General features: G+C 41.4%; 1 protein-coding gene across 1 annotated transcript in view; it reads right to left on the bottom strand.

Moving 5' to 3' along the window:
* Positions 1 to 25,217, bottom strand: part of LOC307035798 (calpain-9) — an 81,819-nt gene continuing 56,602 nt past the window's right edge. Inside the window, exons 10-20 of the mRNA XM_079675500.1 lie at positions 19,678 to 19,835; positions 18,600 to 18,808; positions 17,718 to 17,760; positions 12,506 to 12,580; positions 10,103 to 10,163; positions 7,887 to 7,951; positions 7,176 to 7,244; positions 6,509 to 6,587; positions 5,728 to 5,844; positions 1,854 to 1,912; positions 1 to 821 (exon numbers count right to left, since the gene is read on the bottom strand). Of these exons, the coding sequence (XP_079531626.1) occupies positions 795 to 821; positions 1,854 to 1,912; positions 5,728 to 5,844; positions 6,509 to 6,587; positions 7,176 to 7,244; positions 7,887 to 7,951; positions 10,103 to 10,163; positions 12,506 to 12,580; positions 17,718 to 17,760; positions 18,600 to 18,808; positions 19,678 to 19,835 (962 nt within the window). The 3' untranslated portion in view covers positions 1 to 794. The remainder of the gene's footprint in view (positions 822 to 1,853; positions 1,913 to 5,727; positions 5,845 to 6,508; positions 6,588 to 7,175; positions 7,245 to 7,886; positions 7,952 to 10,102; positions 10,164 to 12,505; positions 12,581 to 17,717; positions 17,761 to 18,599; positions 18,809 to 19,677; positions 19,836 to 25,217) is intronic.

Consider the following 25,217-nt stretch of genomic DNA (forward strand, 5'->3'; position numbering starts at 1 on the left):
TTTAGTTTTTATACTTTTTTATTAACAATGTCATTATGTACTTTCAGTGTAAAATGATCAGCATTGTTATGCAATATGCTATGCAAAATATATTACAAACACAACTCCCCTATTCTTTATCAAACAAGGTGCAGCTGCTAAAACCTTAGCACTCCTGTTGCCTGCAACATGGCAACATCAATCCATGTATATTCTTTGGTTGTCTGATATAGATCTGTTGGGTACAGGTGTCACAATATCATCTTGGAGAGTAGTTGAAAATTCACGGACACAATTATGAAGGCTTAGTTTGCTACATGTTTCTATCTCTGAACTAACCTGTACATTTAGAGTCTTCAAAGAGTTCCCACAGTAAGGCACTTTTTCAACCAGTCTAAAGCCAACTAAGGTATTTTATTCATGGGAATATTACTCAACTGACTGCAAAATAAAAACACTTTAATCTGACACCCACTTCTCATTGGGGGTCCTTTTCCCATGTGTCATTAATCCCATAATTACAGTAAATAAAAACCTCCATGCAGGAGCAGTGCGGGGGTGGGGTCATAAGCACACAGAAAACATTCAACCTTCATTTTTAACCATAGCGCTTTTCTAAAGCATAATTGTACACAACTATATATAAATCATTTAACCTTTGTATACATTTAACAGACTTTCTCCCAAGTTTAAACTATACCCATAGCCCACAACATTTACTTTCATGCATGTGACCATTTTCTGTAAAAAAATAAAGAAATAGAGAAGGATATTTAACAAAGTTATCCCTGATGCTTGCTTCTGATTGGAGCAGCTCAGTTGTACATGGTCATGTGGAGCCACTGGAACCAATCAGAGAAGAGAAAACATTTAGTCCAACACATCTGCTTTAATGATGACACAATCTTTACAGTTGATGTGTCTCCTGCCTCAAAGCTCGACAGGGTTCAGTTACATATCGGAGAGGACTGCTCTTTATACACTCTGTATTAGCTTGTAGAAAGTCCTCTTAACATAGACCTTATTTGTGTGGAGGTTTGACGGTACATGTCAAATGAAACTGACTGACAGTGCAAAGGACAAAAAGAGACAAAAAGCAACATTTCAATAAGAATATAACAACCAGAAAAACAACCCATTTCTACAGATTTTTAAATTTTTTTTCTTTATTTTTTTTGTCTTTTCTTGTTTATCAACATCTTTATTGTACGATTGATTGCTATTTTTGAGTCACTAAAAAAGATTGAACTGTTAACTGAGCAAAATGCAATATAAATACTGTGTGAACCCAAATAAAGCGTTTAACATTATAACACAGTTAGCTTAGCATCAACATGTGTGCAGATTCAAGAGGAACAGCTTCCTGTTTCACTCAAGTATAGAATAATGTCTCTAACAAGCTGGAAGAGGAACAGAAAGAGAATGTTAGTGGATGCACTGTGTGAATATCAGCTGGACATGTGACTGACAGATTACAGTTTAACACTCAGTCTAACACTGAGTGCAGATTCAGCTCAATATTCAGACTAATTTGCAAATTGGTGGTTCAGTAATGATCGATGGTCACGTAGCTTCTTGGAACTAGAAAACAAGTCCAAATATTTGTCATCAGTATTCTTCCCTGTCATACATTGTGGGGACATAAACTAAATGTACATTTGAATCTTTTAATTATTTTTCTATTTCAGATGTAAATAACGTATTTGTCTGAATTATCATTGGGTATTTGATTTACAATCACATTGTAGCTTATATCTATTGTGGGATTTTCCTTCACTATATGATTTGTTCCTGTTGCATGTTAAGCCCTTTTTCTTGTCTGTTAAAGGTACAAAGTCAGAGCAGATGAAGGGGGAGGAGTGTGTTGTTCCTACCTGTCTGTAGCTGATGGATATGTTGCCTATCCCCACCATGTCGTACCCTTGGAATTTATCTGCAGAAGAGAAGAAATGTGAAGAAGTGAGAAACAGTTGAACTGCGCCTTCAATTCAATTAAATCTTTATTTCAGACTCAAGGTCCATATCACATACAAAAGGACAAGATACACATCAATAAATAAGATTAAAAAAATAAACACAAAAGAAATAAAAACAAACAGATAAAAAACATAAAATCAGTCCAATCACAGCTAGCCACACATGCTCACTGTCTGTATAGGCTATTGCGCCAATGTCTCCAAATCATGGAAGAGAACCGAGTAGAACTCTTCACAGGGTTAATTAAAATCGAGATAACACGATTGTCTGAGTCTACTAGGCGACACATGAATTTGTACATTAACTTTCTTAAAAGGGCTTGACAAGTAGGTACCCCCAAGTTAACAAACAGCTGGCTGGCACTGTGCCATCTTGGTACCCTCAGGAGCAACCGTAAAGCATCATTGTATGCAACTTTTAGTTTTTGTATGCTTCTAGCCTTGTAGTTACTCCACAGGTGAGCCGTGTACAATGGTGTACAGAAAGCTTTCAAAAGTGATACCTTGACATCTACAGAGCACTTGTGAAATGTCCGCATGAATATGTTTGCCTGGGCATACAGTTTGCAGCGTTGTCTATGGATGTCTTTGTCATCTGTGAGATCATCAGAAATATAATGACCAAGGTACTTCATCTCACTGCACACAAGTAGAATGTTGCTACTGAGAATACAATTAGGAAATACAGCCTTTTTATCCTCTTTACTTCGCACAATCATGATGCTACTCTTGTTGGCGTTATACTTAATATTAAAATCAATGCCATACTGGGAACAAGTCCTCAGAAGCTGTTGAAAAGATGATTAAATCATCAGCATACATAAGGTGGTTGACAACAGTAGCACCGATGACACAGCCAGTTTTACAAAAGTTCAGTTTCCTAGACAGATCATCCATGTACAGATTAAACAACAAAGGAGATCAAATCCCACCTTGCTTGACCCCATTACCAACATCAAAATGTTCGGACACAGTATTGCCCCACTTCACCTGCATAGTCTGATGTGCATACCAGAAGGCTAAGATCCTTATTATTACTTGGGTACCCTTCTCAAATGCCCTGAAGCATCAATAAAACACAGAAACATGGTGGAATTATGGCTTCTATATTTTGCTATAATGTCTTTTAAAGCAAAAATACACATATCTGTGCCATGTTTTCTTTTAAAACTAAACTGGTTGTCAGCTGTGGTAATATACCTTTCCAGCCTGTCCAACAGAATGTTCTCCAGCACTTTGAGAGAATGCTAGCTAAAGCAATGGGTCTGTAATTATCAATGCCATTAATCTTGCCAGCTTTATCCTTTATGACTGGCACAAGTAGCACAGATAACATGGAATCTGGTAAGACACCATGATTAAGGAAACCAGTGAGACACAGAGCAAGAAGAGGAGCAAGCTTAAGACTGGCATGTTTTAAGTGTTCAGCTGAGATGAGATCAGGGCCACAAGCTTTGTTCTTTTCTAGATTCATTATAGTGTTGTAGACTTCCTCTGATCTGACTGTCACGTTTTCAGTGGAGTCAACCTTTTCAAACACAAATACATCACTCTTAACACAGTTGAACAACTCATAATAGTGTTGTTGCCACAGTTCTGCGATGTTGCCTGACCCACACACTCCTTCAATGGAAGACGGTAAGGGAGTCTTACAGCTGTTTATGACTTTCACCAATTTCCAGAAATCATAGCAACTATTGTTGCGCAGCTTTCTGGCAAGTGAGTCAGCCCTCATTGTGTCCTCATTTTTTTTAATGAAGCGGACAGCATACTTATATTTGGCATTAGTGGACTGTTATTGTTCAAACAAAGACCCCTGTCTCGGCCTTCCTGATTCGGCCCACAATTTAAAAGCATCTCTAGCAGCAGTGTGTAGCTCAGTCGCATGCTCATTCCATCCAGGTTTTATACCATGCTCCTTTTTCTTACTGTTGTAAAAACCCTTACTTGAGGCATTTAACAAATCAATAAAAAGATCATATGTAAAACATAGATCACTACCATGCTGCACATTGTTACAGTTGGTGTCACTGCACAGCATTGCTTCTCTAAGAATTACATCCCAGTCTAATGATTAGTCAGTGAGTGAGGTGTAGTGATTAATATCCTTCTCACTTAACTTTGACCAATCCAGCCTCCCTGGGTACGTTTTATTGTCATCAACAGATAGAACCGGAATATTTTCAACATTTAGGGTCAATACAAAAGGAATATGATCTGTAGTGGCCAACTCATAATGTCAATGTTGTCCAGAGAAGCGTGTGCATCAGCTGTGCACATACAGTGATCTAGCCATGACACAGTATGCCATGCTTCACTAATATATGTAAAGCTTTTCTCAGGTAGAAGAGATTTACTTGACAGTATGAGATTATCATCATTACAAAAATGCAGTAAAGATTTGCCAAACAGAGATTTATCATCCGAAATGTTAGCATTCAAGTCCCCCACTACATACACACAGGTTGTGGCATTATCCTTAATGAATGAATGAATGCCTTCTGTCTGTACGAGAGAATATAAAGATTTACAGAAGCTTTCTAACTATGTTCAGATTTCAAAATGCTGTTTCCAAGTTGAACACAAGTTCGTTTTGGCACATCATTTGTGATAGATTGATCGAGTTTAGCATCATAGCAGAGGGTGTACAATTGTTTGAATTGGGTGCTAACCTGAGCAGGGTTCACAGTAATAATATGCATTATTGTAATGCATAGTTTATAATATTATTTTAACAAAAACAAGGTCAAATTTTTGTATTTCTCTTTATATTTAATATCTGTATCCTCTATTTATCCATCCATCCATCCATCTTCTCCCGCTTATCCGTGGTCGGGTCGCGGAGGTAGCAGTTCCAGCAGAGAGCCCCAAACTTTCTTTTCCCTGGCCACATCAACCAGCTCTGACTGGGGGATCCCAAGGCGCTCCCAGGCCAGCGAAGAGATATAATCCCTCCACCTGATCTCTTCCCAGCTGGACGTGCCTGGGACACCTCCCTAGGGAGGCGCCCAGGTGGCATCCTAACTAGGTGCCCGAACCACCTCAACTGGCTCCTATCGACGCCAAGGAGGAGCGGTTCAACTCCGAGTCCCTCCCGGATGACCGAACTTCTCACCTTATCCCTAAGGGAGACACCAGCCACCCTGCGGAGAAAACCCATCTCGGCCGCTTGTACCCGCGATCTCGTTCTTTCGGTCATGACCCATCCTTCATGACCATAGGTGAGGGTAGGAACGAAAATGGCCCGGTAGACAGAGAGCTTTGCCTTCTGGCTCAGCTCCCTTTTCGTCACAACGGTGCGGTAAAGTGACTGCAGTAACGCGACTGCAGTAACGCTCCCGCTGCTCCGATTCTCCGACCCATCTCACGCTCCATTGTTCCCTCACTCGAGAACAAGACCCCGAGATACTTGAACTCTTTCACTTGGGGTAAGGACTCATTCCCTACTTGGAGTGGACAGTCCATCGGTTTCCTGCTGAGAACCATGGCCTCAGATTTGGAGGTGCTATCCTCTATTTATTCATTTTTATATTTCTACGTTTAAGCATTATCAGATGATTTGTTATGCCTTCCTTATGACTCCATGATGTTTTTGCCAGCGTGAGATATGTTGACGTCACATCACTGCTGTGAAAACTCCCTCTCTACTGGGGACATCTGGGCATGTTGGCAGTGATCAGCAGAAGGACAGGTTGGATTGGATTATTCTGGATCATTTACTTCAAGCGTTAAAGTGTTTGAAACATCATATTGCCCCCCCCACCCCCCTTACGGATCATGGTCTCCAGCTTCATCAGCAGGAACAGGAAGCCGGGGTAGCTGATGGTCATGTCGGGCTCCGTGTACCTGAGGCCAACCAGCTGCATGATCAGGTCGTCCACCTGGATGCCTGCAGCGCTCACAGAACATCACTTTATTAACATTCATATGTTCAGTATGCCTGGGTTTAAATATATATTTCAATCCACATACGAAAAGGTTGAGGTGGAAGAAAGATTACAAATGTTACTCAAGTAAATGTAAGTATTACAAATATAAAAGTATTTAAAGTATAATTTTTTAATGCTACCGTATCAAACACTATAATGAGATTATTATTGTTATTTTAATTACTATAACATTACTTTCCATGTGAATATATAATAATTACATTTTTAACCATGTATTGTTGTAAAAACTCAAATTTCTATGTGCAATTTTAATCGGAACTAAAGCTGATAAATGTAGTGGACTATAATGAACTATTTATCAGATATGTGGAGGAATACAAGTAGAAGTCAGTCTAAAAATGAAAATACAAATAAATGTATTCTGATAATATAATGGAAAATGTAACTTTATGAAGGCGTTGAATGTAGTCAGAGTATATATGAATGATGTACAGTAATGATGCTGAGCAGAGTTGGAGGGGGTTTGTCTCCCTCTGCTGGTCAGGTGTGGAGCCTGAACATTAAACAGCTGCACGGCTTACAAATGGACTGATAGATGCAGCTGAGGGAAGTGCTAAGGTAAATACACTTTTATTGATTTCTTTGATTTGCTGTGAGTCCCACCTGCTGCCTTGAGAGCGGGGGCCACCTCCTGGTACTCCAGACGATTTGTTTTGTTCTTGCCAAACACCAGGAAGATATCCTGAGGTCAGGTGGAAAGCAAGTGAATAACATCATGTCTGTCACAACATTATTATCATCATTCTGATAGCATCATGCAGAATGATCGACCCAGCTCCTTTTCCAAATATTTGATCTTCTGATAAAACATGTTGTTTTTCATGATAAACAACACCTTGATGGTTTTATGTTTTTATCCAGCATGATACTTTTACATTTAAAATGGCAGTGCTGAAATACACTGCACCACAAAGGACTCAGTGTACAAATAAAGAAAGAGAGGGATAAGAAAAGAAAGAACCCCCACAGTGATTTAAGGAAGGATTCTTCAAATCAGCCTGTGGAAGACATCTCCTTTAATCATTACATGTTAGAGTAAATAGACAAGTGATGTGAACTGTCATCAACATTAAGTCATAGAGCACATCTGTGACAGGACTGTGATTGTGTGTGTGTGTGTGTGTGTGTGTGTGTGTGTGTGTGTGTGTGTGTGTGTGTGTGTGTGTGTGTGTGTGTGTGTGTGTGTGTGTGTGTGTGTGTGTGTGCGTGTGTGTGTGTGTGTGTGTGTGTGTGTGTGTGTGTGGTTGTGTGTGTGTGTTGATGATCTCACCGTCCACCTCCTGATTTTGTCCCACAGACTCTTGAACTCTGACCACTCCAAATTAGCGTTGCCTTGAACCTAAAGTGAAGTCAAGTCAAGGAAACACAAACAATGCTTGACAGTGACAACATGATGACTTCACTCAGTGTGAAATATCTATCATTTTGTATTTGATTTAACTCACAATTTAGCTGTCAAGTGTTTTCCTCTTGTTTGTAGTATTTAAAACTTGTCTCGCCCAAACAGGGACTTGAACCCTGGAACCTCAGATTAAAAGTCTGATGCTCTACCGACTGAGATATCCAGGCTCTGGAAGGGGTATTATACATTGTGATAGAGGAAACAAATGTTTCTACTGTGCTATAGTCTACAGATCTTTCTGATCTCACCTGTATTTTAGTGTTTCCCACATGCTCTTTTCTCTGAAGTTGACATCTACATTGTATTAAGAAATAATGTAAGGTAAAAGTATCAAACCTAAGGATCCAGAGAGAAGCAGGACCCATTCAGCTTATGTTGCTGAACTCACTGAGGATCCTGAATGAAGAGTTATTTACTAACTATCCTGGCTCTCATGGCAGTGATTTACATCAAAGAAAATATCACACTATAAATCTCCACGAGGGTCAAAAACGACACCTCTATAAAAACTATCTTCACTAATACTAACAAACTAACAGATATGACAGAGATATAGATAGAAATGACCGATAAGGATACATCCGTGAGGACCACCAGGCTCTTGCAGTGTTCCAGAGCCAGGTACTTCTCACTGCCAGCCAACACTGAGACAGAGAGCACAGAGGGCATTAGCACATGCATTCAGTACACACAAGTATAAACAGTGTGTTAATGAGAGTGAGACAAGTCATCAGAGAAAGTTGCAGGCTGGGCTGTTTGGAGTGGCACAAAATAATTTCTTAAACAAAAAAAAGAAATGTGATATTATACAGAGGTATAATTAAAATGTGGATTTCCTTATTGCTCTTAGAAAGATCAAAGACAAATAAACGTTTGAAAAATGTTATATAAAATGTATTTAAATGCAAATAGTATATGAAATAAGAGAAGAAAAAATATATATATATATACCGGTATATATATATATATTTTATATATATATATATGTATGGGTGTGTTTAAAATATATATACAGTATACATATATATATTGAAATATATATATTGAAATGCTAACAATATTTTATTTATATATTTCTCTATATATTTGCACAATTATTCATTCTTGAATATGAATGTTGTTATGTTAATGACTCTCAACTAGCAGGTCTCAGTAGAGGTACAGTAGGAGTGGATCCCAGTGAAGCCAAACCCATGCCAGTGTGCTTCATAGTTGTTCAGTCATTATACAAATGAAGTAAAAGACACAAATAGACCTATTTTCAATCTTTCTCTTGTTACTGTGCTGTACATCCTCCTTCCTGCCGTGCCATAAGTTCAGATCTGCTCTGATTGCTTAGCTGGCCGTCTCTGTTTTGACCATGTGTTTTGATTGTTCATCTGTTTGCACTGTGACAGGGATGCACTACAAAATCTCATTGTATACAGTATGTTTGTATAATGACAATAAAGGCTTTCTATTCTATCTATTCTTCCTACTAGTAGCTTTTACAGCAGAATTTAGACTGAGGCCTAAATCCTCTTCCATACTCCATGTTAACATGTAGTAGAAAATGACAGAACATTATCAGAAGAGGAGAATTGTATTATTTTATCTCTAACTTCACTACAGCTAGATGGATACACTACACAGTGTTGATCTGATCTGGCTGTGGAAGACGTTATGGAGCTGGATTATGATGGCAACTAGAAGGAAAGCTATTGGTTCCTATCTAACTTTGAAGAGGAAGCCTGATGGAGTGTCTGCAATTTAAAACAAGTCTCGCCTGAACAGGGACTTGAACCCTGGACCATCAGATTAAAAGTCTGTGCTCTACCGACTGAGCTATCCAGGCTGTGATAGCCCAAATCTATAACAAAGAATAAAACCTTGCTATTGTTTAGTGGTCTCAAGTCCTCTACCACTGCTGGGGGTGATTGTGATTCTTCTTATAGCCTGGCTGCAAACTGGGCCATGTTTAAGTGGGATTCAATCCAGGACTTTGGTGTACGAGCCTCACAGATTGAAGACACCAGACAGCTCATCTTGCTGGAATGAAGCGCGAACAGGTCCTTCTTTTTTAATGAAGCTGCGTTGTAGTACAAGCGAATTTAGGATTGGAGTCATGTCAAATATGCAGGGAGGCCCTTATTGAGACATCTCAAAAAGTCAAAAACGTTGCATGAAACACAAGAAAATTGTAAAAAGATCATACTGCACTGGTGCACTTTACCTTTATACTTCTTCTACTACCTGTTTATATCTGCACACACTGCAGTATACTGTACATACGTTTTATCATTTTTTATATTTCCGATATATACACATTTATAAATGTTACTCTGTCCATATTACTAGCATGTTTTACTTTCATACATTTTGTAGTAGCATTGGTAAAGAGAGCCTGGGAACAATGACTATAAGGACCACTCCATGGTAATGGAGCATATGACAAACACAGAGCAGATCTCGAAATAGAGATTTGAAAAGGCATGTTATGAAATACAGCTTTATTCTGAGCTCAGTAGAATACCAACAGGAACTGACTGCAGCAAACCAACAACCTCTGGGTTCCAGGTTCCCCTCAACAAGAACACCAGTTTGTTTTGTCTTTAAAATTAAAGAAGTTAGCCTTATTTTTAACTAATGTACATGCAGGATTCATTCTTTCTTTGATGGAGTGTCTCCATGGTTGGTTGCACTTATTGTAAGTTGCTTTGTATACATACTTCAGATAAATGAAATATAATGGAATTCTTCTTTCAAACAAGAACAACATCAGTGTTGACGTGTAACACAGTCACAAAGCCACTGACCTCCTCCCTGTATGGCCTCCGTCAGCAGCCTGTACAGGTGCAATGGTTTGCAAACGCGTTTCTGGTGACACAAAGCAACAATCACAACACAAAACATAAGGCTCAGTAAAACACACACAGAGATCATCAAAACATACAGCTCTTTACAGCTGAGCTAGTATTAACTGCCGTGAGTGGCAGAATGGCTTACCACACCACATCTGTGCCAAGGAGCTCAGAAAAAACATTTGAATACATCATTGCTATATTCTAAACTGTCAGGGAACAAATGGGGTTTACAAAGTTGAAAACACACTGTGGTACCTTTAAAGTAGACACATTTGTAGATGTTTCTAAAAGGGGAACTATGTTAATCCTCCATTTTGTATAAATGCTACGTTTATGGTGTTCATGGTCTAAGTGCAAAAACATAGGTTAAACTTGAACAATATCTCTAAAATCCCCCAAACTAGAGCGCTAAAACTCAAATGTGTGATGTCATCCAGTATAACGTTTGGAATCTACCCATAGACATCAAACTCTTAAATATGTTAGAGATGACACTTGAGAGTATATTGGAAAAGGTTATGTTTCATAATTGAGAACACTGCAATAGAAAGATCTTAGACCTCTGACCATTGTCAACCTTTTCAACTCCTCCCTGTCCCAAGGAACCGTTCCCTCTGCCTTCAAAACTGCTGTTGTGACTCCCATCCTCAAGAAACCCGGTCTGGATCCCTCCTCCCTCAGTAATTACCGCCCCATCTCCAACCTCCCCTTTCTCTCTAAAATAATAGAACGCATCATCTCCAAACAACTCCACCGCCATCTCCAAAAAAATGACCTTTTTGAACCCCTTCAGTCTGGTTTTCGTCCTCACCACAGCACAGAAACGGCACTCATCAAAGTCCTCAATTCCCTCCTCACCTCTGCTGACACCGGTTCCCTCAACATCCTCAGCCTCCTTGACCTGAGTGCAGCCTTCGATACCGTGAGCCACACCATCCTGCTTACCCGACTCCGGGATATCGGTATCGAAGGTACTGCACTCAGGTGGCTCCAGTCCTACCTCTCCGACAGATCCCACTTCATCTCCCTCAACAATCACTCCTCTACCACAGCTTCAGTCACCCAAGGTGTTCCCCAAGGTTCAGTACTTGGCCCCCTCCTCTTCATCATCTACATCCTCCCCCTTGGTCAGATTCTCCGCCATCACAACCTGGACTTTCACTGCTATGCTGACGACACACAGATCTACCTCAGCACCAAATCCCCCCACAACCCCCCTCTCACACACATCGAATCCTGTCTGACTGCAATAAAATCCTGGATGCAACACAACTTCCTCAAACTCAACAGCAATAAAACTGAACTCCTCCTCATCGGCTCCAAATCCACCCTCAGCAAAACCCCCAACCTGACACTCACCATCGATGGCACCCCTGTTTCCCCCTCCACCCAGGCACGCAACCTTGGCGTGATATTCGACCCCACCCTCTCCCTCGACCCCCACATCCGCCAAGTTGTAAAAACCTCATTTTTCCACCTCCGCAATATCGCCAAGCTCCGTCCCTCTCTCACCCGCCCCGCAGCTGAGCGACTCATTCACGCCTTCATCTCCTCCCGCCTTGACTATTGCAACTCACTCCTCTTCGGCATCAGCACAACATCCCTCAACAGACTCCAGCGTGTCCAGAACGCAGCCGCCAGACTCCTCACCCACACCAAATCATGGCATCACATCACCCCGGTCCTCAAAGAACTCCACTGGCTTCCCGTCTCACACCGCATTCACTACAAACTCCTGGTCCTCACCTATAAAGCCCTCCACCATCTGGCCCCCCCCTACCTCACTGACCTCCTCATCCTCTACCAACCACCCCAGTCCCTCAGATCCACCTCAGCCGGTTTGCTCTCAATCCCCAAGGCCAAACTCCGGAGCTTCGGGGATAGAGCCTTCTCTGTGGCAGCCCCGAAGCTCTGGAACTCCCTCCCCCAAGACCTACGTGAGTCTGATTTCCTCACCCTGTTCCAGTCCCGTCTCAAAACCCACCTCTTCAACTCTGCTTATCCTTAAACCCGCCCCTCCCCCCTCTGAAGCAACATCCTCCTGACTGCTTTTCTGTTTTTGTTTTGTTTTTGTTTGTGTTTTTGTTCTTGTTTTGTTTGTCGACCTGACTCATAATGTAAAGCGTCTTTGGGTCTAGAAAAGCGCTATATAAATCCCATTTATTATTATTATTATTACCTCCTCCTTGATGACATCACAGGATTGAGACTTCATTGCTGTTTTAGTTTTGAGAGACAGTAGCTCAAGTTGACATATTTTGATGAAGGCCATGGAAATAACATATTGGAGTTTTTTTATTTAGATGGTGCTTCCTTTAACCACGCTCAGGTCTGGAGTTCAGCAGAGGATCTCACCTTGTTGCAGTGCTTCATGAATAGTAGTTCGATATCTTTAAGAGAAGGAAGAGCCGCCTGGTGACGGTATGAAGGCTGCAGACAGAAAACACAGCCTTAACTCAGAAACAAAACTTACACAAACACATCACTACTTTATAAATGATTAGCGAGAAATGCAGTTTTTATGGATCTCATTTACTCAGAGAAATTGACTAAATGTACCTCCAGAGTGTCCATATGTTGCATACATCCATCCCTTAGATCAGGTGTTAGGCATTGTTTTTTTTTTTTACAATATATATATTCAAAATATATTTATCGGTTTAGAAATCAACATTTATCCCTCCATTTCTTCTACCCGGTGCATTCTGGTACATATCCCATCATGTTACAGGCCAGTGATAGACTTAACACAATCTGCGTCTCCTAACAACACTGGCACTATAAAGAATGCACTGACAGGTTTTTACAGCCTCACTGTGGCCCAGAATTCCTCCTTAGTCAGGACGCTCAGTGAGATTTGTATTTATTTATTATCATTATTTTTATATTCTAACCATGATTGTACCAAATTCAGAGCCCGGATAGCTCAGTCGGTAGAGCATCAGACTTTTAATCTGAGGGTCCAGGGTTCAAGTCCCTGTTCGGGCGAGAGTTTTAGAATACTACAAGCAGACGGCGGCAACAACATGACAAAGCAATCAGAAGCGAAGAGGTCTAATTACTAACAGTTATGAATGAAACACAGTATGCACTTCACACTAACATTAATAATAAACACATTTAGAAAAGTAACTGAGGAATCAAATGGAAACCTCCTAAATATAAAACAGTGAAATTTAACCTCTCTATTTAGCCCGTCCTACAACAAGGAGCAGTGAGCAGCTAGTGTAAAGGACAGCAGTAGGGGATCCAGGGCCTTGCTCAAGGGAGGAGGCCTAGGAGGTAAACTGAGTATGAGTTGTTTATATTTTTACACTGCATTTTGGGACAGTGGTGTACTGCTATTATTATATCTAATAGTTGGACAGTTGTGATGTAGATCATGTAATCCAGGTTCAGCATCCTCTGTTTGTTAGCTCCAAGGACATTTGAAACTCACCTCATCTGTAAAACCACATGAACCCTCAGATTAACATCTTAATTGCTGTTTTTATTTTGCAACAATTGTTTTGTTGAAATGTTAGTAGAACATGCCTACTGTATATCATATATATATATCATATATATATATATATATATATATACAGTATATATCATTTAGCACTGTATGTAACCAGACCTGATATTGGTTTCTAAATGAATTCCCAATTGTTAATTTCTGCTTTTTGTATTTAAAACATGTCTCATGTGAACAGGGACTTGAACCCTGGACCCTCAGATTAAAAGTCTGATGCTCTACCGACTGAGCTATCCAGGCTCTGTATGCCAGAGTTCACAGTAAAATTCAGTAGTTGGGACTGTATGAAAGGTGATTATCTTAATAGAGGGTCACATTAGTCTCCTAGAGTCTGGGAATGTATTTCCCTGTGAAAACTGTTCCCTGGTATCAATATGTTTAAACACACAGAGCTGCACAACAGCCCAATACATGTGAGGGGGGATTTACACTGTTTCTTTTCACATAACAATAATTTACAGATTATATTAACACTCATATTAATATAATCACTAAATGTACTAATTTCATCATTGTAACTCTCTGTTACGGCCACCGTCTCCCCGGTCCTGTTAACTCTGCTTCGACTGTGTTTTATGTGAATGAGCTGTGCGGCTGCCCTGATGTCCTTGGCTGCTCACCTCCTGGCATGCCTCCGAAGATGTGATTGGAGCATGCCAGGCCCAACACCCTCCAATCGCACATCCAGCGCACACCTTCCGGAGACAACTACAAAGCCTGTGGACAACTATCAGTCGGGAGGCTGATGAACAGACGCCTCTCGGTACTTGCTGTTAAGTGTGCTTAACTCGTGTGGTCCGTATTTAGTTTAGTGTGCCGGGAAAGTCAGGGGGCCGGGCTCGAGGGCGAAGACCGCGGCTGGGGAACTCAGGGGGCCGGGCACAAGGACGGGCAGGAGCTGGTGGAACCCCTGGCGGGTCAGACGTAGACGAGACCCTGGACGGAACCTGGGCTGGTGTCAGTGAGACCCACGACGGAGCAAGGGCTGCTGTCGATGGGACCCGAAACAGGACAGGACACGGTGTTGGCAGGAAACCCGGCGGAGCAGGTGTTGGCGGGACCCCTAACAGGACAGGATATGGTGTTGGCAGGACCCCCGGCAGAAGAGCAGTCGGCGGGACCCCCAACGGGACAGGACATAGGGTTGGCAGGACCCCCGGCAGAAGAGTCGTCGGTGGGACCCCCAACGGGACAGGACACGGAGTTGGCAGGACCCCCCGGCAGAAGAGTAGTTGGCGGGGCTCCGAACGGGACAGGACATCCCCAGCGGAACCTCCAACGGCACTTGAGTAGGGACTTGAGTAGGGACTGGAGAGGGGACTTGAGATGGAACTCGAGAGGGAACTCGAGAGGGGACTCGAGATGGGCATCAAGAGGGGCATCGAGAGAGGGCTTGAGAGGGAATTTGAGAGGGGACTCGAGAGGGGACTCAAGAGGTGACTCGAGAGGGGACTCAAGAGGTGACTCGAGAGGTGACTCAAGAGGGAGCTTGAGAGGTGACTCGAAGGGAGACTCGAGAGGGGACTCGAGAGGGGACTTGAGAGGAGACTTGAGACGGTCGGTTCGTCGACAGAACAAGGGGGGTTGGAGTCGGCCGAAATGCCTACAGGACACGGGGAGCTGGCGTTGGCCGGAGAGCCAGTAGTGGGGCCGAAACCATGGCTGCTGGGGCCGGTTCTGGAGCCGGAAACATGGCAGCTGGGGCCGGAACTGGGACCAGAACCATGGCTGCTGGGGCCAGAACTAAGGCTGGAACCATGGTTGCTGGTGCCAGAACTGGGGCCGGAACCATGGCTGTTGGGAACGGAGCAGAAGCCTGGACCCTGGCTGTGTAAGCCAGGTAATGGAGCACGGAAGCATGGCTGTGTGGGCCGGTACTGGTGCACGGATCCATGGCTTTGTGGGCCGGTTCTGTAGCCGGAACCATGGCTGCTGGGGCCGGAACCATGGCTGCTGGGGCCAGGACTAAGGCTGGAACCATGGCTGCTGGGGCCAGAACTGGGGCCGGAACTATGGCTGCTCGGGCCTGTACTGGAGCCCAAAGCATGGCTTCTGGGGCTCGGGCTGCTAGCCTGGACTTGCGACTCCTTCTCTTAGGAGCCTTTTGGAGGCTCAGTGGACCTCCAAAAGCCAGACGAGTATCCGAGAACGGCTTCTGGACAGGAGCAGGAAATGGGGAAGAAGCAGGGGTTGACTCCAGACGGAACACACAGAGACGTATGGTGTCAGGTTGGGAATTGGGAGGCAGGGAGCTAGCATGCCTGGGGCTAGCAGGCCGGGAATCACTTGTCTGAAGGAAGTCCATAATCCAGACAGGTAAAAACTTTACTAAACATGGTTTCTCTGTTGCCAACCGGTGCGCCTCTACCAGAGCGGCCCTCTTCTGCCGAACACTGGACGCTCCCTTCCACCAATCAAAGCAGCAAGCCAAAAAAAAGGTAAAATTACTTAATTCCACCTCAAATGGATCATCTGCTGGGTCAATTTCTGGTTGGTTCATTCTGTTAGGGTGAGTGAAGCAGGCAGGGACCAAATGCAGAATAAACAGAAAAAATACCTTTACTTCAATGATTTAAGGAACAAAACAGAACACTACCTCGTAAACACAGTCAACGACAAACAATGAACCAACAATGACAGACAGAAAAACCAGAACTTAAATACACACAAGACTAATCACACAAACAAGACACAGGTGAGGAGGGAGGAGAAAACCCAGGGGCACCAGGTGAACACAATCGGGTAATCAGACAGGAGGGAAAACAGACAGAAAGGAACAGGCAGGACAGGGGGTGAACACTCTTCAAAATAAAACATGAAACCAAAGACAGAAAAAGACAAGACAAAACGCAACATAGACAGATCGTGACAATTATCCTGATATTTAATAAACTCTAACTAATTATTACCAATTCCAACTGGTGTATGTTGCTTTTCCTCATCCACTAGTGGGGACGTAACACTCTCTCTAAATATAATATGGTTAGCTTTGAGAATTAAACATGACAAATTTGCTTCTTGAATGTGTCAGCTTGCACCTTTTTTAAATGAATTCATTAAAAACATAGGATTGACAGGGGTATTGGCAGCGAGGCCCACACTGACAGTTCCACATAGGTGCGTCATATTGGGTCACACTGTCAGTACAGGTTATAAATATGAATTGGCTTACTATGCGCAAAAAGTAAGGGCTTTACATATTCCAATTTTAAAACGTTTCTCAAACACTCCGACGGAACATGACATAAGTATAAATATATAAATAAATGCATAAATAAAAGTATGAATAAATACAGTAATAAATGAATAAATACGGAAATAAATAAATACAGGGAATAAATAAATCAAAGATTAAATACATTTTGAAATAGTATACATGTGGAAATACATACAGGAATAAATAAATGCATAAATAAATATGGGAATAAGTAAATTAATGTATAAATAAATAAATAAAAGTTGAGAATAAAACAGAACATATCAATCAATCAATCAATGTTTATTTATATAGCCCAATATCACAAATGTTACATTTATCTCAGTGGACTTCACAGTTTGTACAGAATATCAGTATGACAATACGACACCCTCTGTCCTTAGACCCTCACATCGTACAAGGAAAAACTTCCAGAGAAAACCCCACAGTTTAAAGGGAAAAATGGGAGAAACCTCAGGGAGAGCAACAGAGGAGGGATCCCTCTCCCAGGACGGACAGACGTGCAATAGATGCCGTGTATAAATTGAAAAGATAATACATTTGCAACATAGGTAGTCCAAATAACATACACACCTTTAATGTACTGTATTTCTACATTTATGTTCACTTCTGAATCTGAAGGTCTGATTTTGTTTTTTTTGGATACACAAACTATATTTGACCCTTGTTGACATTGCAACATAGGGCATTTGTTCTGCATTCATGTGGTGTTAGTATAAAGCTGTAGGTCAGGAACACTTCCAAGGTTCACATGAATGCACCACTGGCCTTGGTGGAGTTCTGTGCTCCCTGGGGGTTGTTATATTTTATTTAGTGATGGATTTGTCTCTTACCTCTGTTGCTGGAGAGATTTCTAGTGGTGGTCTGTGGGATGGACTGGGAAGGAAAGATAAAAACAAGAGTAAACTTTGGTGAGTCATCTCTACTGACCTGCATCTGTTTGCACCTAGTTAGTTACACTACTAGTTACATGCCAAATAACAATATAAAGTTAAACCTCATGTTTGCCCAGATTACATTACATGTTTCTTGTTATACGCTTTTATCCAAAGCGACTTACATACTCAATACTGTGGACAATCCCCACAGGAGCAACTTGGGGTGAAGTGTCTTGCCCAGGGACACAACGACATGCTGACTGCAGTGGGGTTTGAACCTGTGACCCCCTGATCCGAACACCAACGAACAACTCCACTGCGCCACACACCTCAACAAACCCATAATCTGATAAGGATAATACTAAAACAGACCTGTTTATCCACGATGTCTGCTGCAACAGGCCTGTGTATCTCTGCTCTGAGACTCTGACACTTCTGCTCCTTCTCCTTAGCCATGAACTCGCAATGTAGCGGATTTATTTTCATGCAGATAGTCGAAGACCTTAAAGTAACGCTACTAACGAGATCATTTCATGCATAGTAACTGCAATGTTATTACTGCTGAATAGACAGTAACGCGTTACACTAATGCGTTACAGACACATCTAATCTGATTACTGTAACGCGTTACTTGGCAGCGTGTCATCCCGAACACTGGTTATGATTACCTGTTGTACATTTTAATATAGCGATTTAAGTGATTCTGTAATACAGCATGTAGTCTAATGATTTTCCTTTACGGCTCTTTGCACTTGTAACACAGCCAGTTGGTGCCTGGTGGTGGGCTTCTTTCTAACTCTCAGAACTCTACTTGCAACAGACTGATGGATGACTCACGTGGCAGCGTTGCCCTTCTCCGTCAGCACCCGCAGCAGGAACGTTCCCTGCTGATTGGCCTCTTGTGTTGAGGGGATGATGATGTAGCGACCCGGGGGGAGGGTGCCTCGAAGGACCACCTCCCTGCGGCGGGAGTAGCTGGGGCTGCAGAGGACCGGGCGCTGGACACTCAGGTCCTCCGGAGACAGATACGTGTTCTTAGGGTGAGCCTGCAGAGACAGCACACTCTTATAATACGTGGATATACAAAATATAATCTAATAACTCTGGTTCCCTACTGAAACCTGGTCTCAACAGAGCGGAGACTTGAACCCTGGACCTTCACATTAACAGAACCATCCTGTTCACTGTGGTGGAAGAAGTATTCAGATATCAAGTATAATAAACAACACAATATTGTAAAAATATATACATGAAAATATTCCTCTCCATGTAAAACCTTACTAAAGTGACAGAACATAAACATTATGATCAACATATGCATAAAGTTGCAAAAGTAAAAGTATAGAAGCGCACCTTATCTCCTAATAATAATACGATTTATTTGTATAGCACTTTTTTTGCACCCGGCGCAGCTCAAGGTTTTAGACATCAGGCCAGACGTTAAAACCTTTCAGTACATATGTAGCATAAGAACACGATATAACAGTTTCACACATCATTGAAAATGTATGATAATAAAAAATGAAACATAATAAAATAAATAGTGATCCCTGTCGATAAAATAAAGGCTGAAAAAATCAGTACAGACATCTTCAACAGGTCCCTGCTGCAGTCTGTAGTCCCCACATGCTTCAAACACTCCATCATCGTTCCTGTCCCTAAAAAGTTTAAAACCACCAGCCTCAACAACTACCTCCCAGTGGCACTGACCATCACATGATAATGTCATGTATTAAAAACATATACGCCCAGTCCACATATGATAGAGTGGATTTGGAGCGGTTTGATAAGCCTGCCAAAGTCAGAGAGACGGTGGAAGAGAGGGAGAAGTGTGTGTGTGTGTGTGTGTGTGTGTGTGTGTGTGTGTGTGTGTGTGTGTGTGTGTGTGTGTGTGTGTGTGTATGTGTGTGTGTACCGGGAATATATGCAGGGCTATATTCAGGTCAACGCCCCTGCGTCTCTGGTGTTTCTGCATCAGAGCCAACACGAAGGAGCATGTTTTCTGAGTGCTGGCTGTGCTGCTGTCCACCTCCGACAGGGTGAAGTAGAACTGAGGGTTCTGCCAGAAGGAACCTAAAAAAACACAAACACACACACACTCACAACGAACTTCTCTGTAATTGTTGTGCACATGAAAAAACCCGAATTGTGTGCAAATGATCCTGTGCCAAGTGATTAGTTACGATGATGGTGAAATCAGACTACACCTACTGAGTCAGTGTTGCATACTGTTGACACATGCTGTAATGGGCACCACTTTGGTTTTTATAGCTGAGAACAAGTAAAACCTGTCTCAACCTGATGTGTTGACAACTAATCCCAATGTAGAACAGAATATTAACATCGTACAAACAGAGATCAGCAGACAGGGCATGAAAAAAGAAGAAGGATGTTCCTGACATCAGGACTTTAACTAAGTTACTCAGAGGAACATTAAACTGTTTCTGAAGCAGGGTCAGTTAATACTAATGCCTTAATACATTAGCCATATAGCCAAACAAGACAATTAACAAGTTGACTGGCTATATGGCAACAAAATAAATTGTACAAGGATTTTATTTTTGTAATGTTAAATTGTTGAAAATCACATAACTGTAGCTCAATTTGCTGGGGTAGTAGCACAAAAAAAAGAAGAAGATGTATAAGGACATTAGAGTCGGGCGATATGATGGTATAGCAAGAAATGTATCCACCAGTAGAGATTTTTTACCAGTAGAGATTATTTTTTCAGTTTCAAATCTTGTTTTTTCAGGTTTCACATTGCTTTTCACCTTCAGATAGTTTTTCACTTTCAGATATTTTTTTTTCGCTTTCAGACTTTTGGCCCTGATGTTGCTTGGGGGGGCGGGGCTTACCAAAGAGTAGTTTGGCATCCTGAGTGGCAGGCCTCCCTCTGTCATGTTGCCTTCACGGATGTTAGGTAGCACGAGAAATATAAGTCAATACTTTCTATACACAATACTCCCGTGATTGGTGGTAAACTGATACCAGCGTCAAAGTTCCGTTAAGCGAGCTATTGAGCATCGTAGTTGGCAACAATCAAGGTTTAAGAGCAATAAACTGTGCTAGAATGTGAAATTAAGTATCCGCAATCAAGCATTGTCCTTCTCCACTTCCACATAGCTCCATGAACGCAGCATAGTATTGGCTTGGTTTTTGCGATCAGAATCAGAATACCTTTATTAGTCCCACAGGGGATACATTTACATTGTTACAGCAGACAAGAGCCAAAGACAGCTTAATGTTACCTAAAGCATGCATACAAAAAGTATTAAAGATTAAAAAAAGAAATTATATATTTTTTTAAAGTTACACATTTTACATAATACACACCCTGTAACAGTTCTGCGGATTTAGCAGCCAGGTATATATTGCACAGTTTTTAACGGCATATATATATTGCTCATATTGCAAATATTGCACATAGTTGTTATTTATCAACAAGAGGTTTTATAGTCTGTGTTGTTTTGTGCGGGGTCTAGGGGCTGTGCTGGTTCTATAGTCTGACCGCTGCAGGAAGGAAGGACCTGCGGTATCTCCGTGAGACAGCGGGGGGTTGGCGTCAGGTCCACCAGAACAACCTACTGGCTCTTTGCGGATACGTAATTTCACATTCTAGCACAGTTTATTGCGCTTATACCTTGATTGTTGCCAACTACGATGCTCAACAGCTCGCTTAACGGAACTTTGACGTTGGTTTCAGTTTTATTTCCCACCAATCATGTGTGTGTAGAAAGTATTGAGTTATATTTCTCGTGCTACCTAACAGCCATGAAGGCAACATGACAGAGGGAGGCCTGCCACTCAGGAAGCCAAACTACTCTTTGCTAAGCCCCGCCCCCCCAAGCAACATCAGGGCCAAAAGTCTGAAAGCGAAAAAAAAGGATCTGAAAGCGGAAAAAAACGATCTGAAAGTGAAAAACGATCTGAAGGTGAAAAGCAATGTGAAACCTGAAAAAACAAGATTTGAAACGGAAAAAATAATTGTTTTGAATCTGAAAACGAAAAATCTGCAACTGAAAAAAATAAGGATTCAAATATCAAAATATGTATAAAAGTGAAATCTGAAAATAAATATTTTATTCAAAAAAATTGCTGAACTGAATCAAAATAATATTCAACCTGAAAAATGATTTCAGATACTTATTTTTATTTTTGAATACATCATTGTATTTTTCAAAGTTCAGGATAAAAACTTGAACTTTCAAATAAATTGTATTTTTTTGAATGATCAAAACTTATGACCCTGAAATAGCTCCATAAAGAACGAGCAAGACCCATTGCTGGTATGATAACAACCTGGTACTAAGCACACAGGCATCTTTTTAAAGTTATCTTAGCTATCTCTTATTTGGTGGAGGAAAACAATATAGTGGCGAAGTCACGCCCATCTACTTCCGGTCCATGGGACCTTATTTCGGAAAATTATGTATTGAAGTCAATGAAGAGACAAAACGTATCTTTCGATCCCGTTTGAATTGTGTCATGCCGTAGTACTGTAAAAAGCACAACCAATGATGTTTGTCAATCTTAACAAAAAAAATTCCATGTAAAAAAAGTCACAGTTTGTCGTAAAACTGTTGAAATATAAATAAGACTATGAAAAATACGCAACTAAAAATACAAAAAATCTACAAATTCCCAAAGAGTACACCCTACAGGGTGTACTTTGAGGGTTTTTGACTCTGCAGACCGTTTACATGCATAAAAACCTTCAAAACACACAAGGGGACAGGTAATAACCAGAAAAGTATGACATGGGACCTTTAAGACAGTAGTGACGGCCATCTTGGTGACGTGTGTTGTTGTGCGAGTCTGCGAGACCAGAGATGTAGTTCATTGAGCTGACAGGCAGGTAGCCCATCCAGTTATTTTAGCCGGGCCGGCTAAAATGATTGGTTGTGCTTTTTACAGTACTACGGCTTCCACAGATGACATTTTTTAATGGATTTTTTGTCAAAGCACTTAAGATATTCATTGCTATCGGGATGTTAAGAGCATTCCATGGAATATAACAAAAAGTGTATCTCGAGCCGGTTTCTCAAACTTGCCTATCCCACCTTTAATGTAGCCTTACTATGAAGGCTAACCTAAATACGGTGCTTTTCTACAGATTACTTGTGCTTTGTAACTTTGACCCGCTTGACTGAATACACAAAAAACAATGTGGCGAGCCGTGACTTTTATACCTAGGTAATACCTCGAAAATAATAAAAGTAGGGTAGACATTTGGATATTATCCGTCTGAACACAACGTGCATTTATCTAACAGGTTCGTTTTCCACAGACCTTATTTCGAGCTATTTTCCAAAATCCTATGGAGAAATCCTATTACTTTTGTGTCGAGGGAACCCGAGCGCAGCTTACTTCGGGTTTTAGGACGCGTCACTGCACCACATGTATAAACCTCACAGCGGGCGGATCTTGTCATAAAGTCCGCGAAAATGAAGCCCACCCATTTAGAGGGAAGGTATGATTGGTCAATTGTACTGTCATTTGACATTACTCTCTCATTGAGTTACTATAGGTGGCCCTCTGTGAATATACAGAGGGACCAACAAGCTCTCCCGTCTTCACATAATTCGCAGAGATGGCATGTAACCCTTCACATTCCAACAGAAACTGAACAGGCAAATTCGAAGGATTTATTTCTTTGGAAATGTTATTTTAAATACATTTAAATCAAGTTATTTTGGTAAAAAATATGTTTTTTTTTTATGTTTTCAAATATTATTTGGAATATCTTAGGCCCTCAGAGAGGGCCTAGAGGGCCCTGACGGCTCGCCACTGCAATGAAGAAAAAGTCGAAATCGAAAAGTTGTAAATGTTGAAGAGATATTCACAGATCTTTTTTTTATTTGTGAAAATATTTTGCGTATTTGCAGATCCGTTTTACATTTGCAAATGTATTTGTGAGTTTGCAAATCATTTGTGGATGGTGTCTTACATTTACAAACACATATTTACACACAAATTATTTTTATCTTCACACAAATAATTATGAGACAAATCTATGCCCATAGAAGTTCATACTGTGCACCATTTAGAACTGTTAGCATTTAGACCTCCATTTTAGCTAATATATACTTTTCATGTTGTTGCTGAGTGCTTGTAGTTTTTAAAACTTGTCTCGCCTGAACAGGGACTTGAACCCTTGAACCTTAGATTAAAAGTCTTATGCTCTACCGACTGAGCTAAGCACATAGCGCGTTAGTCTATGTTTGATAACCGTCAAGTAGCCGAAATAGACCCTGCGAGCAGGTTTCGAATCCTGCTCAATCCCTTGTATGTCAGAACATGCATAAATGTAAAGGTGGAGCTTATTTATTATTTTACCACACTTTTGGGTAGGTTGTGTATAAAATCAATGGATCATTTAAGTTATTTTCCATAATCATTCGTGATTCATTGTCTGTTTATATTATTGTACTTTGTAACAGAATCTAAATCTTCAAAGTAACTCATGTTATCAAATCAATGAGGTTCAGAGTCAAATCTTTGCCTCTGAAATGTAGTGAAGTATTAAGGAGCATGCAAGGAAGTACATCATTGTACAGTACTTCTATAGATGTACTTAATATAGAATAGTACTGAGAATATAAGTAATATGACAAATATGTACGAGGATTATAGTTATTTTGTGCATTTATTATTATAATTACAACTTTCGATAAATGTATTAAAACTTAAGAACAAAGTATTAATTAAATATAACAATAATGAAAGTGAAACATGATGATAAAATATTCGAAACAGAAACATCCAGTGAAAAGTGAAAAAGTTGCACCGGCTCACAACATTTGGTGATTTAAGGTGCATCCCCTCTCTTTTTTTCCCATACCCTCTTTGCTCCAGCACAGCCCTCCATTCCTCATAGGACTGGGTCTCTGATTCTTTACAGTACCAATTGCCAAAGTACTGTAAGTGGGCTGGTGGCTTCCTGTCTTTGTCGCATTTTTTGCAAATGATGGCGTCTGTCTTTTTGACATATTTTATTTGGCCTGATCCAGATTGCTCCCTCTTTTCTTTTCCTGTACTGCTGTGTGGTGTACGGCACGTTACTATGACCGGATGTTAGTGCCTGAGTAGCTGATGGCAATGGCATGTTGAGAAGAATCATCTGAGAGCTTCCAGGCACAACCTGTGAGGGTCCAGGCACTTGAGGAAGCTGCACAGATGGTACCATGTATGGTGTTGAGAAGGGTGGAGTCGGTGCAAGGAGGGGAAGAGCATAGTATGGAGGTGGTGGTGGGACCTGTGAGATGGCCACTAGTTGTGATCTCTTCTGGAGCTTTGCCTCACCAGCAGTGTTTGGTGGCAGAACAAAGGTGTGAGGCTCAGCCAAACTGCCAGGAAACAGAGATGTCCCTTTCTGCATTGCCACAAGAAGCTTCTCAGGTCCTGCCATGGGAGCGTCAGGAGCGGGGATACCCCTCTTCAGGATCTGCTCTTCCT

Source organism: Notothenia rossii (assembly GCF_949606895.1).
Source record: "Notothenia rossii genome assembly, chromosome: 4".
Lineage (NCBI taxonomy): Eukaryota > Metazoa > Chordata > Actinopteri > Perciformes > Nototheniidae > Notothenia > Notothenia rossii.